The sequence below is a fragment of the Pongo pygmaeus genome, chromosome 3 (assembly GCF_028885625.2).
Source record: "Pongo pygmaeus isolate AG05252 chromosome 3, NHGRI_mPonPyg2-v2.0_pri, whole genome shotgun sequence".
NCBI lineage: Eukaryota > Metazoa > Chordata > Mammalia > Primates > Hominidae > Pongo > Pongo pygmaeus.
In genome coordinates, this window is record NC_072376.2 from 14,339,024 (window position 1) to 14,359,799 (window position 20,776).

At 40.2% G+C, this 20,776-nt stretch overlaps 1 protein-coding gene across 1 annotated transcript in view; it reads left to right on the top strand.

The window, feature by feature from the left end:
- Positions 1 to 19,344: 19,344 nt before the first annotated feature.
- The window catches only part of C1QTNF7 (C1q and TNF related 7), a 104,579-nt gene continuing 103,147 nt past the window's right edge, over positions 19,345 to 20,776 (top strand). The window contains exon 1 of the mRNA XM_054485965.2: positions 19,345 to 19,457. Within this exon, the coding sequence (XP_054341940.1) occupies positions 19,445 to 19,457 (13 nt within the window). The 5' untranslated portion in view covers positions 19,345 to 19,444. The remainder of the gene's footprint in view (positions 19,458 to 20,776) is intronic.

A 20,776-nucleotide genomic window follows, 5' to 3' on the forward strand; every position in this document is an offset into this window, starting at 1 on the left:
ATAATCTGCTTAGGAATACAGAATTTAGCCTTCTCTGGACAAGAGTTTCACTGCAAACCTGTAGAAATGTGAACAGCTAGTCATTCATACGGGCTCCCTCTGTTTGAGGAGAGCTCTGACCTCTGATTTGCTCTGCTGCTTCTTTTGCAAATTCTCCAAACATTCATATCCTCCCCTAGGAACCTAACTATTTGGATCCTGAACTGCTTCCTTTTTGAGAGATGCCCCAGATATCATGCTCCCTAATGCTTTCATTGCACTGGGAGAGGACTTTGGGGCATAGTAAAGTGAAGGTTTCATTCCAGTTAGCTCCAGCGCCCCATATCAGGACCACAGACCCCAAAGAAGCAACACTAGGCTCGACTCTTCGACCATGCCTTAGCACAACCAGCCCAGCGCCTGTCTTTTGTGGCCCACAGGGGTGTCCTCTGGGAAGGAGTTTATTTAATAAATACTGTTGAGCACTTACTCTGTGTCAGGCACTACTCTAAGGTGTTACAGGTATTGCCTCATTTCATCCTCACAACCATCCTATAAACTAGTCATTAATTATTCTCGCCAAATATTGTCAAGTCTCCGCCTTCCAGGCACTTTCTGAACCCTGGGGCTGAGCAAAGTCATGTGACTAGTGCTGACCAACGAGCTGCCTCAAAAGTGATGCCGGTGGCTTCCAAGCTGAGCTGTTGATTGCCGGCCCTTCTGAGCTCTCTTTTCCCTCTACCATGGTTACCAGCAATGCTCAGATGCTCCGTGAAGAAGCCGTTTCTCACATGTTTTTTTCCTGGCCTCAATCAAGCAATATAATTTCCTTTTTCATGATGAGGAAACTGAGGCTCAGAGAGACCAAGTGTGTTTCTCAGGTCATGTGGATGATAACAGGTAGAGGCTGGACTCTAATCCAGTTTTGCTTCAAAGTTTAAAGGAAACTTTAATCTACCTCTGTATAAACAAGGTAGGCAATTGTAATAACAAGCTTCTGACAATAGAAAGCAGAACTCCCGGCCAATCCACAATAAAGACAGAGCATCAGAGAGATATAACCCTCTGCTGTTGGAAACCACTGAGATCTGGGGGTATCTGTTACAGCAGTGTAACTTTCCCTCTCCTGACCATTCTATGAGGCACGTCCTACTGTTGTCCCCCTTTTGTAGATAAGGAAACTGGGGCACAGTGATATTAAATAACTTGCCCAAGGTCACACAACTAGTAAGCACTGGAGCCAGAATTTGAACCCAGAGAGCTTCGGAGGGAATTAACCTTAATCTTCTTTCAACTTGCTTGTCACCCAGTAGATGATGATTCCCACTGCCTGGGAGAGAGGTGCTGAAGCCTGAGATGACTATGGAGGAGGTAGATTAATTTCTCAGGGCCACCACAGCAAATCACCACAAACTTGGTGGCTTAAAACAACCAAAATGTATTCTCTCACCGTTCTGGAGGCTAAAAGTCCAAAATCGATGTGTCGTTGGGGCCAGTGCCAACTCTGAAGTCTCCAGAGCACAATCCATTCCTTGTCTTTTTTTTAGCTTCTGGGGGCTCCAGGCATTCCTCGGCTCATGGCTACATTACTCCAATCTCTGTTTCCATCATCACATGACCATCTCCTCTTCTCTATGTCTCCTTCTGTGTGTCTTTCTTTTTTTGTGTGTATCTTTTTTTTTTTTTTTTTTTTGGGGGGGGACATGGTCATGCTCTGTCACCCAGAATGGAGTGCAGTGGCATGCTCACAGCTCACTGAAGCCTGACCGCCCGGGCTCCAGCGATCTTCCCACCTCAGCCTCCTGAGTAGCTGGGACTACAGGCATGCACCAACACGCCTGGCTAATTTTTTTATTTTCTGTAGAGACAGGGTTTCACCATGTTTCCCAGACTGGTCTCAAACTCCTGAACTCAAGGGATCCACCCGCCTTGGCCTCCCAAAGTGCTGGGATTACAGGCATGAGCCACCACACCCAGCTACTTCTGTGTGTCTTTTATAAGAACACATTGAATTTAGGACCCACCTGGATAATCCAGGATGATCTCCTCATCTCAAGACCCATTACATAATTACATTTGCAGAGACTCTATTTCCAAAAAAGGTCACGTTCTGAGGTTCTCAGCAAATATGGAATTTCAACAGACGCTATTCAATCCATTATAGGGGGGACTGTCAGACCTACCTAGGACACTGCCTCTACTGCCTTTCCCATAGCTGAATACACACTTGCAATGGGTTGAATGTTTGCGTCCCCGCAAAATTCACGTTGAAATCCTAATCCCTAATGTAACAATATTAGGAAATGGCGTCTTTGGGAGGTAATTAGGTCATGAGATTAAAGCCCTTGTAAATGGAATTAGTGCCCTTAGAAAAAAGACCCCAGAGAACTCTCTCACCCTCTTTACACCATATGAGAATGCGACAGGCAGTCAGCAGTCTGCAACTCAGAAGAGAGCCCCTCACCAGAACTCAACCATGCTAGCACCCTGATCTCCAACTTGCAGCTTCCAGAACTATAAGAAATAAATTCATGTTATGTATAATCCACCCAATGTATGATACTGTGCTACAGCACCCCAAAGACAACACTGGAGCCAAGAAAGATTTAAATTCCAAAATAGTTTGAAAAATTGTTTCAAAGCTATACAAAGTTGGAGATCAAAAGTAGCGAGGTGATGAGTAGAAATGGAGGAGAAAGAATGAAGAGCCGAGCCCTCTGCTTGGTTAAGCCACTTCACTCTTTGGTACCATTATAGCAACCAGCACCTCCTCAATGTCATAGGCTTGTCTCCTTCCCACTTAGAGGGGAGAGCTGGGCTCAGCGCATGCTCTCCCAATTTCCCCAGGGAAAGGGAACATGAACTCTTGCCTTCTGACTGGGGAGGATGGAACTGTTTGGTCCTAGAGGTAAAGACAGGAAGCTAGTAGCCTCAAGAACTTGGCCTATAGATGTCTTGTTGGGACACACTTCCCAATTCTGCAGAGTGGCCTTGACTCTCCACTGTCCTCTACAGAGCCAACTCACTCAACTGTCTTTCTTTCCTGGTCCCCCAAAACATCAGTGTTTGAGCATCTTCAGGAAGTGTTAATGTGCCTTACCACTAAGAGAATTTCTTCCTGAAAATTTTTGTCTGTTCTATCTACATTAAAAATTCATAACCTTCCTCTTAACATAACTGATCTCATTTCTTGAGCACTAATAACCTTAGCCTTATTATGCATTCGCCAGTTCCCATCCTCCTTGACAACTCTCACCCCCTCCTTCCTGCCTGAGTCATATATAATGCCTCTATCATCGAAGAGCTCTGTGTCCTAAGAGTTTCCCCATAATCACTAAGTTTCTCCACTGAACCCAGGAGGCAAGATTGAAGAAGAATTTCTGCTATCTCTGAATGCTGGTGACTTTGGTAGCCTCCTGGAATGTAATGATAGCATAGCAAGATGCCTATTGCAGAGGAAAAAGGGCTGTCCCTAAAACCAGGCAGTCCTGGGCTCAATCTCGGGTCTGTGTTTGGCTTGCTGAGTAAACTTGCTCAGAAAAGCCCAAAGTCTTGGTGCCTCAATGCCTTCATGTATAAACAAAGATAGCAATATTCTCCTTGTAAAAGTTAGATGAGATAATGAAAGTAAAATCACCCCTTACTCTGCAAACACTACACAAGTACACAAGATTGCTGCTATTTTTCAATCTGTGCACTCTCGGTTTCCTCTTACCTAATGTAATTCTCCTATCCATGTCCAGAACTGCCAACAACCCTTGGTTTCTTCGGATTCCAACACTGTTCACAAGCCCGTTGGAAGGCAGATGTGGACAATCAGAAACAATGACTTGAAGGGGAGGCATCAGTATCATTCCCATTGTAACACCTGGTATTATTTCAGAAGTACTTCCTTGCTGCCCATCCTCCCCCTACAACTACTTTCATGTTCCCTTCACAGGGATATTATAACATGATCCCTAACTTGGCTGCTTATGTCAAAGATAATCATCTCCATAGTCTGTAATTCTTGAATACTGCAAAATCTACATCACCAAATAGCCCTTTAAATCGGGAAATGAATTAAGCACCTCACCAACAGATGTGACCAAATAAGGGGCATGAAATACAGGAATCCACAATAGACACTTCCTGTCATACATTCCTTCATCTATTTTACTGAAACATGGAGTGATACTAATTACAAATAATAATGAGCATTCATTAATATCTCCAGTATGCTATTACGCCTTTTAACTTCTGTGTATCAGTCAGGGTTCTCTACAGAAACAAAACCAAAGGTATAGATGAAGATAGATTAGATAAAGATAGAGAAAATAGATAGATAGATATAAGATAGATAGATAGATAGCTATTGATGCTATTTTTCAATCTGTGCACTCCTGGTTTCCTCTTACCTAAAGTAATTCTTCTGTCCATGTCCAGAACTGGCAAAAACCCTTGGTTTCTTTGGTTTGCAACACTGTTCACTGTTGTATCAATTAGATAGATAGATGATAGACAGATAGCTAGATAGCTAGCTAGACAGACAGATAGATAGATAGATAGATAGACAGATTTAAGGAAGTGGTTCATATGATTGTGGGGCTGGCAAGTTTGAAATTTGTAGGGCAGGCCAGCAGGCTAGAATCTCAGGCAGGATTGCCATGTCAGTCTTGAGGCAGAATTCCTTATTTCCCAGGAAATCTTGGTTTTGCCTTCAAGGCCTTCAACTGATTGGATCAAGGCCACCGATATTATTCAAGGCTAATCTGCTTTACTTGAAGTCAAACCATTGTAGATATTAATCCTCTCTATAAAATACCTTCCCAGCAACATCTAGACTGATGTTTGACCAAACAACTGGGCACCAATTGCCTAGCCAAGCTGACATATAAAATTGACAATCAAATCCTGTGATGAAGGCTTTTTTATAGGCCTCTTTTATAGGGGGAACTGAAGCCCCTTGACTTTAGATAATGTATCCCAGGGGAGATGAACTGTGCTCCCTAATGAAGGGCAGCAAAGACCTTCTCTCTCCACTGCGCCACATTATGCTCTGGAGAGACAATTCCAGAGTTAATAGAAAAATAGAAAAAATAAGAAAAACACAAAAAATGGTCCTAGGAAAAGGCTGTCAGGAAATAGGCAGGAAAGATAACTAATAATAAGAATTCACATTATTCCATGATTCCCTATTTTCCAAATAATAAGAATCCCACTATTTCCTAAATGGGATATTATTGGTGAAAAAAAGATTTGACTGATTGTGTTGTAATGCTGTGTTCTTTAGAGTCTTGCTTCTTAAAATTTAATCCCAGCATTGGTATCACCTTGGAACACCTTAGAAACACGGACTCTCAGGCTCCATCCCAGACCCACTGAATCAGAATGAGTCATCATTATAGCCAGAGCTGCAGGTAGATTCATTTTCTTTTCTGAGTAACAAATGGCCATAAACATAGTGACTGAAAACAACACCCATTTATTAGCTCAAAGTTCTCTAGGTCAGAAGTGGGAGTAGAGTGTGGGACAGGGTTGGCTGGATTCTCTACTCAGAGTTTTAACGTGCCTGAAATCAGGGAGTTGGGAGGGCTGGGCTCTTATCTGAAGGCACCGAGGAAGAATCTGCTTCAAACTCATTGAGGTTGTTGGCAGAATTCCTTTTCTTTACAACTGTAGGACTGAGATCCATGCTTCCTCATAGGCTGTGAGCTGTCACTCTTGGCTCCTACAGGCTGCCTGCACTCCTTCTCATGTGGTCTCCTCCAGGTTCCAAACAGCAACACATACTGAGTGTGTCGGCTTCAAATTTTCTCATACTTCAAATCTCTCCGAAATCCTATGTTGCGATCAGTGGGAGGAGGCTTTCTGCCTTTTAGGGCACGTGGGATCAGATCGGGCCCACCCCAGATCTTAAGGTCAACTGTATCATATAATGAAACTTCATCAGTGGAGCGATATTTCATCACATTCACACATTTTCAGGATTACGGTGGGACATCTTTGAGAGACCAGGAGCTCATCTTTGAATTCTGCCTATCACACCAGTGAGTTCCATGTACAATATTAGAGCTTGAAAATCACTATTTTACAACATTTAGAATTATGGATTCATCCACATGCTTCATTCTAAAAATGTATGTCACAGGAGATTCTCACAATGTGGTTAACAAATATAGCTCATTTGAGATTGTGCTTGCACATGCATTATCTCATTTCATTCTCCAAACAGCATGGGTATGAAGAAGACACTTCCCTTCTCAGGGAGCCTCAGTCTCCTGCTGTGGACTTGCTATGTTATCTAAGGCAGGTAACTCAGTGTCCTCAGTTACCTGCCCTATGTGCACAGAACAGCTAGCGTTTGAACCCAAACTCCCACTTAAAAGTCAACCATGCTTTCTCCTTCTCTCCTTCCTCCAAATAACATCCCTGTACACTTACCCCCATAGATATGCTGGTGTTAGTAGATTGTTATAAAAGCAACTCTGGTATTAAGCACATTTTTACCAAAGCACAAAAGACTGATAGATTGACTCATTAATTGGTCCAGCAATTATATAGTGAGTGACTGGCTGCTATGTGACAGGCTTGTTCATTTGTGACCAAGACCAACTCAAATCCTTATCTTCACTGGAATGGCATGCCAGCAGCTAGACAACAGCTGAGCATTCCAGGACTAATGGCACAGGATGACTATGAGGGGTTCAAACCTGGTCTAGGAGGCTCAGGAAAACCTACCATTGTGGTTTGCAATTTATGACAGTAAATCCAAAGAGAGAGCATTTAAATAGCATTTTTGAGGATATATTTTTGGATTGGTGTCTTTTCTCTAAAATGCCTCAAACCACACCACACCCTGAGGGTAATGTAGGCATATTTGAAGGCAGGAAACATGGTCTCTAGACCTGGCATCAGCAGCTGTCATTGGGAACATCATGTCCTAGCTCTGAGCCTCTGCTTTTGAAAAACCGTGTTTGGAGAAAAATAACTCTGTGGTCTTTCTGCTAAAAGATGCTGCTCTAGAGACAGCGGTGAGATGTAAGGAGGAGTTCATAGAACGAGAGGGCCAAACACCTGGAAACCATCTCTTGGAAACCACCCCAGCCCTGGTGACCCCAGGTTCTGCTGTCAGTCCACTGAGCAGAGTGGAGAGTTGGATCTAATCACTAAGCGAAACCCAGAAAAGCTGGTGGCATCAGAGTGGGCCAAAAAGAGATGCCCTGGAAGAACTCTGCTGTTGACAACTTTCTGCATAGTGCTCCCTCATGCCTGAAGCAAACAACTGGCTTCAGTAATGTCATGGATCCCTTCCAGCTATGGGACTAGATTCTTGTTGAAAACACCAAACGATATCCCTCAGCATCCACCATCAGCCACTTTCTCTTTTGACGTTTTAATAGTTCAAATGGAAAACTGTTGGGAACCCAGTTTCTGATGCCTAGTGAGTCATATCATCAAGTTAAGTGATACCACCTGCATACTTTGTTTCATCTGGAAGGCTTTTAAAGTATTTTTTAAGGAGTTGAAACAGCTGGCCACCAGATGCCAGTCTCCACTTCTTAAGTTGTGTTGGTGGCTCATAGTTGGGATAACCTGACCAATCCTTAATCAAGTTGGTGCCTAGTTACCTCTAGGCTGGATTTTTGTTGTTATGTGGCATTTAAATCCAGGACAATGGAAGGCTTAATGAAAAGAAGGTAAAGATGAGCCAGAAGTATTGTCCTAAGAATCCAGTGGCTGTAGCCAATAAAAGTTTTCGAATTTTAGTTTAGAACATTGTGCCTAGATAAGTAAATAAATTAAAATAAATATATAAAAATAAGACCAGTTTATAGGTAATAATTCAAAACAACTACCAAATCGCTGTACATTTCAATATTTTCTAACATTTATCAGACATATATCTGTGAAACGATAATATGAGGACAACTCACAGCATGTCTGAAGATCAATAAATCATCATAATTTTTGCCAAATACTATAGCATTTGCTTTTCTGAACACAACATGCAAGCTGAAGGGAAGAGTCAGAATTCTCAAGATAATTGAGGAAATTATTTTCAGGGGTTTTTTTTATCTAAATCAATTTTGTAATAAAATGCAACTGTTTTATATGTACAGTTCAGTGAGTTGTGACCACTGTCTACCATTGTAACCAACACCACAACCAAGACATAGGAAATTCCCGTCACCCTCTCACGCTTTGCTGGAGCCCCTTTGCTTTCAGTCTTACTCCTACCCCCAGTCCAGGCAACCAGTGATCGGCTTTGTCACTATTGATTGGTTTCGCCTGTTCTAGAATTTCATGAAATCACACAGTATCTTCTCTTTTGTATCTGGTTTCTTTGGCTCAGCATAGTGTTTATGAGATTTGCCCATGTTACATATATCAGATAGGATTTACACAATTTATTTATTTATTCACCTACTGATAGACATTTGGATTGTTTCCAGTTTTATTGCTGATATGGTTTGATTGTGTTCCCATTCAAATCTCATCTTGACTTGTAATAATCCCACCGTGTCAAGGGCAGGACCAGGTGAACATAATTGAATCACGGGGGTAGTTTCCCCCATACTGTTCTCATGTCAGTGAGTAAGTCTCACAAGATCTGATAGTTTTACAAATGAGGCTCTCCTGCACAAGCTCTCTTTGCCTGTTGCCATGTGAGATGTGACTTGGCTTCTCATTCACCTTCTGCCATGATTGCGAGGCTTCCGCAGCCATGTGGAACTGTGAGTTAATTAAACCTCTTTCCTTTACAAATTACCCAGTCTCAGACATGTCTTTATTAGCAGCATGAGAACAGACTAATACAATTGCTGAGTAGTGTCTTATCATATGGATGTAATATAGATATACTACAAATTGTTCATTTATTCACTTACAGATGGATATTGTATTTCCATTTTTTTGCTATCATAAACTAGGCTGCTATGAATATTTTTTATTAACTTCTTGTTGGCTGGGTGTGGTGGCTTACATCTGTAATCTGAACACTTTGGGAGGCCAAGGTGGGAGGATTACCTGAGCTCACAAATTTGAGATTAGCCTGGGCAACAAAGTGAGACCCTGTATCTACCAAAAAAAAAAAAATTGTTTAAATTAGCCTCTACAAAAAAAAAAAAATTGTTTAAATTAGCCAGGTGTAGTGGCATGCTCCTGTGGTCCCAGCTACATAGGAGGCTGAAGCAGGAGGATCGCTTGGGCCCAGGAGGTGGAGTCTGCAATGAGCCATGTTCGTACCACTGCACTCCAGCCTGGGTGACACAGCGAGACCCTGTCTAAAACAAACAAACAAACAAACAAAAACTATTGTAGACATATTCTTTCATTTATCTTGGGTAAATAACCTAAGAATGGAATTGCTAGGTTTCATGATAAGAGCATATTTAAGTTTTTATGAAAGTGCCAAACAGTGGTTGTCCCATTTTATACTCTCATCAGCACTGCACCAGAGTTCTAGTTGCTCCATATACTTGTCAGCTTTTGGCACTGTTAATCTTCCATTTTAGCCATGATAGTAGGTATGTAGTGTTGCATTACTATATTTTAAACTTGCATTTCCCTAATGAGATGGACATTTACAATATGTTTTAAGGTCAGAAGAAATGACAAATGGACTCAGGAGCAAAGAAGGAAGGTTAATGGGTAGAGTTACCATATATTCTGGTGTGTCAAGGACAGTCTTGGTTTACACTTAGTATTCTGGTGCAATACTGCATTAGTCAGCTCAGGCTGCCATAACACAACACCATAGTCTAGGTGGCTTAAACAACAGAAATTTATTTCTCTTGGCTCCGGAATTGGCCAAGTTCAAGATCAAGGTGCCAGCCAATTCAGTTCCCCAATAAAAATTTTCTTTCTTGTTTGGAGACAGCTGCCTCCTCTCTGTGTCCTCACATATCAGAAAGTGAAGAAGCAAGCTCTCTCATGTTTCTTCTTATTAGGGCAATCATCCCATCATGAGGGCCACCCTCATGACCTCATCCAAACTTAATTACCTTACAAAGGTCCCACCTCCAAATACCATCACATTGGAAGATAGGGCTTCAACATGTGAATTTGGAGGACACAGCTCAGCTCATAGCCTTGTAATGGCAAGGCTTTGAACTAAGTTTTGCTGTTCAATGTGTGATGTAATCCATCTCTTCCCAAAGCCTTTAGTAAATCTACATCTCTCATCAACTTTTAAGGTCGGATTTGTGTATATAAGTCTGGTCCCAAGAGCAGCTTGCCCAATAAGACCCCTTCATATTCATGCTGCAATTATTGTAGGTTTCAATTATATTAAAAAGTATGCCCTAGTATTAAGAATGATATAATGAACTTTGTGGACTAAGAGGAGGAAGGTTGGGAGTGGGTGAAGGATAAAAGACTACAAATTGGGTACAGTGTACACTGCTTGGGTGACGATGCACTAAAATCTCAGAAATCACCACTAAAGAACTTATCCATGTAACCAAAAACTACATGTACCCCAAAAATCATCGAAATAAAAAGTATGCACTACTCTTTGCTTCATATTTTTGAACCATTAGCTTTATTCTAGATACAGTCTGGTATTTTGGTTTGAAGCATGAATCTTACAGAATAAATTGTGATGCAAATTTCAAAAAACAATATTATCAATGAAAACATATAATATCAAGTTTGAGCTAATTTGAAAATAAATTTGAACATTTATCCTCTCATAGATTTCTATAACATTTTCTTTTGACCCTTTGTGAATTAAAAGAATCATACTCCATAATCAGGTATGAGTTTATTCATGAAAGCAAAATAAAAGTTGAGCCAAGGATTCTGTCCATTCCTGAGACCAAATCCAAGTAAACATGTTTTTGGTTTTTTTTTTTTTACTTTCTTCCCATTCCTCTTTCATTCTGGCAATAATCTATCATCAGAATGTAATCATTTCAATTTCGTATTATCTCTTCCTCATTAGGGTTCACAAGATAATGCCCAGACCCAAGCATTGTATCTGATAGCACTTAATGATTGTTTGAAAATGGGTGAAAGCATGCATGCACACCCGAAATTTACTTCCTAAATCTAACCACCTTTTCACTATATAACCTTTCAAATGGTTTCAGTCTTGTGTGGCTTCCTTTGGCGTTTTTTAAAATATGTACATAAACACAAGTTTTGTGTGAAGCACCATGGATAACAGAAAGTTACAAAAGTTCAAGACATAATCCCAGTCCTTGAGAAACTTAGACTTTAGTATAGGAAAATAAAAACCACACATGCACACAAAGGCACATACATGAAGAGCTATGACATGAAGCAGAAAGTGGTAAGTACCCTGTGAGTGAGATAAACTACTGCAGCTTGACAGCATTGAGACTCCTTGTAAGCAGGGCTTTACTCTGCCAAGAGAACTATGCATGCAAGAATTAATAGCCAAGTGAGAGATAAAGTCATGCTTTTATTAACAGCTGAGCCAGTGCCCATTAATACCATCCTCTGGTCGGGGAGAAGAAAAACTGATCTCTGGGAGTGGTGCTGAAAAGCACAAGGCTTATGCTTCGAAGTTGAAGAAAACCTTGCTACTCTCAGCCTCTAACCCCTTAATCTTCAAAGCCAGTGCTAAATCCAGGGGTTTTTTTTTAATCAACTGTACAGACCCAAGATCTAAAACACACTAAAATAATGGTGGATTCACTCTGTAGGGAGATGACTTGCCTGTAACTACATGAAAACAGAAAACTGAAAATCATCCACCTCACCTGAGTACAGGAAAAAAAAATATGTAGACAAGAGAATTGCCCACCCTAAGAAGACAGATAATTCCTTGTTCTACCACAGAATAGGAAGAGAATTCAGCCAAAGAAGCCCTAAACATTCAAGGTTGCGTCTCCACAAATAGTGAATCATGGCCAGTGAATTTCATTCTTGGACCAAGAAGATAATAATGCCTTTTCTGTTGGAGGGAAACTAGACAAGGGAAAGAAGATTATGGAAAGGAAAGGCAAGTATCATTACATGAATGTGCTTTGCACAATATTTGTACCATAATGTGCTCCTCAAGTTAGCATTCTTTGAATCAAGTGTTTTGTTGTAAAAACATAGAATATTTTACCCCTTAGTAGAAGACCAAATGCACCAATGGTACCAGTATTTTCCACCTTCGTGTATCCATGTCATTTGGTGGACTCTTTCACTGACTCTCTGGTCTTGAGCATGACATTTGCGTTAGCCAATGGGTCAATAGCAAACTTGATGCAAACAAAGACTTGAAAAAGTACTTGAATATTTCCAGCTTTTCCCTCGGGCTCTCTCAACTGCCTGAGAACATGTCCAGACTATCCTGCTGGAGGATGAGACACACGGAGCAGAGCCAGTTACCCAGCCAAAGCCATCCTAGACCAACCAACATCCAGAAGACCACTAGACATGTGATAGTCAGCCTCAGCCAAGACCATAACTGCACAGCCAAGCACATCCAAGATCAGCAAAACTCCCCAGGCAACCCACAGATTTATGAGGAATAATAAATGGTTACTGTTTCAAGTCACTAAGTTTCGGGGGTTTTGTAATATGGAAATAGTTAATTGACATACCCCTCTTGGAGATTCCCATATTAACTATGATCTTCCAAACTTCTTTTACCATGGAACATTTTAGGAGTATAATTCCACAGACAATACTCTAGGGCAACACTAGGTTTTTTAAAAATGTAATAATAGAAGTGCTACAGGGTGCCAATTTTAGAGATATAATAAAGAAAAGACAATGTGGATTTGATGACTGAATGTTTTGGGGAAGAAGAGGAAGTAAAACCAATAACATGTGTTTAAAATCCTGAACACTTGAGAGGACTGTGGTATTAATGACAGAATTAAGCAACTCAGGAAGAGTGGGTTTAAGGGGAAAAAGTTATGATACAGTTTGAGATATTAAACCTGAAGGAAATGCACTACCTCCAGGAAGTGAGATCCTGCAAGTGTTAGAAAAGCACAAACGATGCCGAAGGAGACGTTGGATTGTCCTGTAGATTCTAAATGGTGAACACCTGACCCATGAAAGGAGACCAGGCAGAGGATGAGAGTCAAGGGCTAATTAAGAAACCTCAGATAGGTGTAATATAGGTGGCCACAATATGCAGAGGCCAAGAGTGGGAAAATGACTTCTCAAGGCCAATAGCAGAGTTAAGTCTCTAACACAGACTTTTGATTTCTTGGTCACCTTACCACACTGCTCATGAGTCATTTAGCCACTAATTAGATATTGGCTCACTGGAGGGCATCCAACCAAGATGGTAACCTAATTGAAGTCATACTGCATGAAGAACACTTAAAATCATTGAACTTGAAGAAAGGGAGGTAAAGTTGTTGGGTGCGGGGGGGGATGGCTGAAAATTACCTTTGGATATCTGAAAGGCTCTTGCATGTGGAAAACAGAGGAGAAATAGTCACTGTTGCTCAGAGAATTATTCTAATGCCATGTGAAGCCATGGCCCCCTTCCCTAGGAGCAGTCCAGCAGAAGTGGTATGGCCATCTGCCAAGGACGTGCAGATGGGTCAGGAATAGAGTGAGAGAGTGAATTAAAACACTCTCAAGTCTTATTCCAAATCTCTGATCCTGCAGTCTACAAACAGATCTTTTCTAGTCTCCTTTTCCAGTTTTGACTATCTACAATAAGTTGACCTGCTACCCTAAATCATGAACAAAGTAAAAAGAAGCCTTCAGATTTGCTCACCATGACCAAAACCTATGAAAAGTGACTCAGAGACTACAAACTCAAAGACATGACTTCTGTGTCTCCAGTACTCCACAGTGACAAGCACATGGTGGGCATCTGTGTGCCATCTGACAATTGTGAAGAAGCTCAGCACCTCCTGAGTGGCTTCCCTTTGAAGTTGGGTTAGATCATTTTCTACCACTGTGAATAAAAGCATTTCGGTTGAGTTCCAATCTCCAAACATTAGTAATGTATACCAAAGGGAATATGGGGTTTTCAAGCAAGGCTCATTTTTCCTTGACCTCTTCCTCAATGTCTTCACATGTTTGATAGAACTCAGCAAAGACTGTATTATAAAATCTAGATGAAGCTACCTGGGTTTCAGGATATAATTTGAAACTTGGATGCTGCATGCAAGCAAAGGAATAGAAATAAAGTTAACATACAAAGCCTAATATATGAAAAACATGAAAAATCCTCAAGCCTTATAATTGCATTCAGATAGGAAAGTGTTTGCTGCCTCTAGCAGTTTAGAACATCTTTCAGAAGTAATCTGTACTCATCTCAAATACCCATCTTAGCAATGAATACTAAGGAAAATACATGGTTTAAGCATATTTTCATTTGACATGAATGTGTTTTCACCAACACTTGAGAGCTTGGATTGCTGGAAACAAACAGCCTAGGTTCAAATCCCAGATTTGTTTCTTACCTTCTGTGTGACGTTGAGCTTGTCACTTAACCCCTCTGTATTTCACATTCTTCGTTGGTAAAATAAGGACAATGTTGGTATCTACTTCATAGGCTTGTTGGCAGCATACGATGAGTTTGTATATTTATAGAGCACTAAAATACTGCCTAGTACAGAGTTAATGCTCAATGAATGTTTGCAATTATTGTTACTGTTGCTTTGAAATCATAGAAGGAAAAAAGGGTCTGGCCATTTTTAAAAGGTCTGTGGAATGAAGGAAGCTGCATTTCTAGTGGAAATGCTCCAAATACCTGAGGAGGAAATAAAGTGTATGAACTAGGACCTTCTTTACCTCTGTTCAGAGCAGTTCAAAGCCAGTAGGAAAAGCATGTGGCCTCAGTGAATGGCAGTTTGTAGGAAAATTAGCTCTTGGTCAGCATTAATAAGACATTTACTCTATTTCCACTGAGAAGCAGCCTGGAACAGTCAATGTCAGAACGCACAGTAAAGCAAACATTTAGGCAAGTGGAGTTTATAGCAGTAAATGTTATGGAGAGTATTTAACTTGTATTAATAACTTGGAGTTTATAATTTCCTTTACGCTCTGCTTTGAAGGTTGTTCATGAAAATCTAATAGTAAGTCATTGGATAATTTTCTTAATAAATGCATATATTTTTAAAATATGTAGAGTAAATTTTGTTTTCAACATCTATTTCTCTCACTACTCTTTCCATGATTTTCAATTTACTTAGCCTATTAGCACACAATTTATAAAGCTCAAATTTGTACAAGTACTCACAACTGGCATTTAACTGGATTATCTTTGCAAGGGCAAGAAAGTAGGGATTTACAGTTAACATAAAAATAGCTATCAAAGGGCAGAAAGTTTCAGTTATATATGATGAATAAATCCTAGATATTTATCATACAGCATAGTATCTACAGCTAACAATACTTATTGTATGCTTAAACATTTGCTAAGAGAAAAGATATTATATGAAGTGTTCTTATGACAAAATAACAAATTAAATAAGGAGGGAGAAAAAAATTTTGGGGGGAGATGGATATATAGGTGACACTGATTGTGGTTTCACTGGTGTATATTTATCTCCAAACTCATCAAGTTGTAAACATTAAATAGGTATAGCATATTGTATACCATTATACCTTAATATGGTGTTCTATAAAATAGCTCTCATCTGTTGAGCATTTACTATTGGGTTGGAACATTTTCTCCATTCTTTAAATATAATATTTTACTTAATACTCCAAGAAGCTTTCAAAGTGCTTGTATTAGAGCAACTGACACTAGCTAACTATGACAAATATATCCCAAAAATCCATGGAGAGACACAATGTAAGTGTGTATACTATTCAGGAAGATTCAATGCAGGCTAAACAACTCTCCTAGGCAGCAGACCACTGAGGGATCCCGCAGGGTTCAGCCTTCCTTCTATTACTGGGCTCCACCTCCTCTGAGTCATTTGCTTCCAGCCACATGGAGAGAAGAAGGAGAAAGAATGTGGAGTAGGCACATCAGCTCTTGATTACCTCAGCCCAGAAGTACCCGCCCCATGACTTCTGCTCACATCCCATTGACCAAAAATTAATCATACAGTCAACCACACTGCAAAGGAGGCTGGGAAATGTAGAAGAATACATAAGCATCAGTAAGCACCAAAAGTATCTGCCATAGTTTACTCCCTGGTTACCAAGAATCAACGTCCTCTCCTCTTTCCAAACGCAGAACATCCCTACTGCCCCTCCCACCGCCCCCACTCCAACCCCCAACAGTAAGCAACCTCTAATCCCACCACTCACTGCATTCAGCACCTCCGAGGTGATCGGGACTTCTGGGGCATGTGGAGTTCTCTGCGTAACTCTGGGTGTGGCTGTCTCTTGATCCAGTGACCTATGAACTAGAAAGGAAGTGATCTATGAATGAAACGTACAAGTTCTCTCTCTCTGTCTCTCTCTCTCACACATACACACACACAGGTACACACTGTGTTAGTCTGTTTTCATGCTGCTGATAAAGACATACCCAAGGCTGGGTGATTTATAAGGAAAAAGAGGTTTAATGGATCCAAGGTTCCACGTGACTGGGGAGGCCTCACAATCATGGTGGAAGGCAAAAGGCATGTCTTACATGCAGCAGACAAGAGAGAATGAGAATCAAGTGAAAGAGAGAAAAAAAAGAAGGAAAAAAAACAGAAACGAAAATAAAAAGAGAATCAAGCGAAAGGGATTTCCCCTTACAAAACCATCAGATCTCATGAGATTTACTCACTACCATGAGAACAGTATGGGAGAACCACCCCCACGATTCAATTATCTCCCACCTGGTCCCTTTCACAACACATGGAAATTATGGGAACTACAATTCAAGATGAGATTTGGGTGGGGACACAGCCAAACCATATCTCATACACACATACACACACACACACACACACACACACACAATGTAATAGCAATAAGAGAACCGTAATATAAAATCCAATTTGGAAAAGGGAAGAATGGGAAACAGAGCAGCCACTGATGCCCAGGCTGGCCAGGCCAACATAGTAAAGGCTCACTCCCTTATAGGTGGAGTTGATTCTTGGCTGTGGCTCTGCTCTCCAGGGAATATTACTTTGTCCACCAAAGGAGTATTTCTCTGTGGCCACCAGTTCTTCCTTCTGAGAGGCTCCCCTTGCCCATTCTCCTTGGCCACCTCAGAGGTGGGTTTCGGGGAGCTTTCCCTCCATGCAGGCCTACAGCCAGCCTCCTGCCAGTGGGAGAAGTTGTTCCCAGCCTTGAGAGATATTTGTAGTACAGGATTACAGGTTTTTTTGTTTTTAGCAATATACGTCCCTCAAAAAATTGGAAGGCTACTACAAGCCATCAAATGTAGGTACTCTTTTCCAATTCCCTCCTATTTCTGTTTATAAATTAGCTATTTCTTTCCTGAGCTCATCTCATTCTTGAAACACTTTGCCAAATGCACTCAAAAGTACCCAACACACACAACTAACATTCTCTCCCCATCCTTTTCCCTTAGAGCTACACAGTTACTTAGCACATATTGCCTTACAAACTGTCATAGGTGTCAGTTTCACCAAATGTTTAGCTACTGCAAAACATGGGACTTCATCTTTTCAGCCTTTGATATCAGTTCCCTTGACACACAATGAGGCCAATGCCACCGTGTTTAGGTTTTTGTCAGAGCAGCATCCCATGCCCATTATCAGTTTTGAAATAGGTCAGGAAAAGCTAAGCTAGCTGCTATCATGAACATCCCTAAATCTCAGTGACTCCTCAATAGGTCTTGATAAGTACCTGATGGGCAGCAAAGTGCTTAATTCATATTTGTTGTATACAATTATGTGAATAGATTGTTTTTACTTATTGGCATTTAATCTTTCTCAACTAAGGAAACCAAAGTTCAAAGAAAGTAATACATCCAAGGTCATTTAACTGGAATGTAGTAAATCCAGGATCTGAGTTCAGGTCTATGACACTACACGTGCTGGTGCCTGCAAATCTCTCCTCAGTGGAAATTAGAGTGAAAATAGACTCCATATTTTCTCTGCATTCACAGCAAATAAAACCTAAAACTTGAACATTTCCTTGTAGTTTTAAATCCTTTCTTTCTTTGCACAATTAAACTCAGAGGTATTATCCTCTGCCCATTGCATAATAGTTATTTTAGGTGACTCAGAAAACACAGTGGAAAGGAAGCTATAGTTTTTGAAATAATAAATGAGGTTTGTTTCCTGAAACTTGTTTGCATAACTTTGCACAGTGAATATACTTAATAGATTATGCCCATGTCAATATTTCTATTATCTACCAATTGGTCTGTTTATTTAACTGATGTTTTCTATTCATTTAGGAAACTTTTATACATCATAACTATTCATTAATGTATGCCTGGCAAAGGTATGTATTGTCCTATGTTTACTTCTATACAAGCTTTGACATATTAACCATCTCTAATGGGAACATATACACAAATCAAAATTTTCAAAACTGTTGGTTGGTGTGAACATATGCAATACTTTATTTATTCAGTATTTTTTGAGCACCTATTATCTATCAGGTACTAAGCAAGATCTGTTTTGAGATATACTATCAAATATTTTTCAAATCACCATTTTCAGTTGATCACACTGTAAGTTGGCTATAATTTGAATTCACAAATGCTCGTGTGTGTGTGTGTGTGTGTGTGTGTGTATGTGGTTTAGTGGCAGTTGATGGAAAGTAGTAAAAATAATAACATTTGTAACATTGGTTACAGATCAAATGTTAGAAGATTTATTCAGCCACAGACACGGCAAAGTAAGCATCTTCTCTAGTTTATGATTCGTATGTAAGATAAAGTTTAAAATAAGACCAATGCAAACATCATTTTAGGTAGTTCCCCTTTTGTGAAAAAAATCGCATATAATAATTCCGATTTTTCATGTAGATAAATTAGGCACAAATTGCATGGAAATAATTCTGTTAGCAAAAGTGATGTTTAAACATAATTTCACTAGCATCACTTTTCCATAAGTTGGGGCATAAACTTTCCTATGTACTCCTTTTGCTTCCAGTGAAATGATACCATTTAGTCTTTAGGCATCACTTTAAAAGGCAAAGCAACTAGAAGTAACATGGTAAGAAGAGCAATGGATAAAAGAGAGAAAGAGAACTGTTTAGATACCTGAGACCCCTGCTTTTCATTTGCCTCAGTCTGGGGTTTGCAGAAGAATACTACCCACTCCTACTTGTTCTTAACTAGTGTATATATTAAGCTCTTTGAAATGTGAGTATTATGGGAAGGATCGCAGTTGCTTTAAATTATAGAAGTTGGCAAGTCCCTGGGAGAAGGAGTGGGAGGTTGTTTAAACTGAGAAAGACAGTTGCAAAACTTCGTACAACAGCATGAGCTCCAAGCTTCAAACGCATTCTCACGCTCAGATGAGCACTTTATTTTTCATCAAGTTATTTTTTGCATTGTTTTGGAGCAGCTTTGAATAATAAACACATATTTCTGCTTTAAATTTTTAATGGTTACTATATTCATGGGACAACCAAAGCAAGAAAGCCTCATGTTTTGGGGGAAAGTTTGATATCAGCAATGTCCAGACAAGGTAAGCTACCATTTTCACTGCAGTTTTTCTCCTTTTCCCTCCTATTTGGCCTTCATCAAAATATTTCCTGGGAGAACTTAAGAAAGCTCCTTGTAAAGACATGGGGGAACTTGTAAAAAGTATGTCAACAAATGATAAATCAGAGGTTAGAAAACCTCCGCAGGAGAGCGTTCTCCTACTTTCTATTCTGCTTGACGCATGAACATCTGTAAATATCTTTCACTATATAAAAAATGCCATTTGTTTCAGAAAATGTAAGCGGAGTCTTCAAAATCTCCAATCTGATGAACTTAGCATTTGTCAGTGTGGTGACAGGCTAACTTATTGCCAAGGTCAGCTTATCTATGTTTTCTTATCCCTTTATATGCAACTCAACTTCCGGAGCTGTGATTCTTCTATTAACTTGGAAATGTTTCCCAAGGAAGATTTTAATATCATTCCAAAAATCCTCCTAAGTGCAGTTACTATGGCTTCTTATTAACTTGTTTTGCAGAATATATTTTTAAAAGTTAAATAAATCATTTGTCTTTTCCTTTGTAACTGACACGGGAGGATGTTACAGATATTATATATCCTGGGAGAAGGAAACAGTTCAACTCAACATTCATTAATTCAAGTCACAGTCAGCTGACAATGTTATCTAAATAGGGTGACTTTGCCTTCTCGATTGTGCCTCATACACAGGTAGGGAGCAGCGAGGATAAGATATTTTCTTGTTTTTCTGTGCATTGGTCACTTGAGAAGTATCTTGTGGGTTGAGGTGGAGGGGCATATAAATATGTGATGTGTTGTTCTCTTTTTTCCTGAGAATGTCTCTGTTATCAGTGTTACCATCTGTCTGAGGCACAATTCCAGGTGCAAAAAACTAGATTGTCACAGAAATCTGCACATTCTTCCAGCAGGCTGAGATTTTATCACAGCTCCACATTCATTCCTTCACGCACACATGCGTGCTCACAGGGAAAGATGATAAAACCCTGTGGATTTGACAGAGCTTGAGTGGTTTGGGACATTTAGGTGACCTCAGGCTGCAAAACCCGCTGGTACAGAAACACTAGCAAGGCGAATTTCTCAGCCATTAGGCCTGGGTGAGCAATGTGAGGGCCGCCTAGGACCCTGCTCTTGGGCTGAGAGGGCTCTGCCTTCTTGCTACACCAGTTCTTTCTCTGTTTCTGGAATATTTTTTCCTTCTGTGTCAAATTCTAGTTGCATAAAGTGGATTGTCGTGGCTTCCTCTGCCTCATGGTCTCAATGATAAGAAAGGGATTGAGGTAAGAAGGACACTACTTATAGAAAACCAAGACATCAGCTTGATTGGC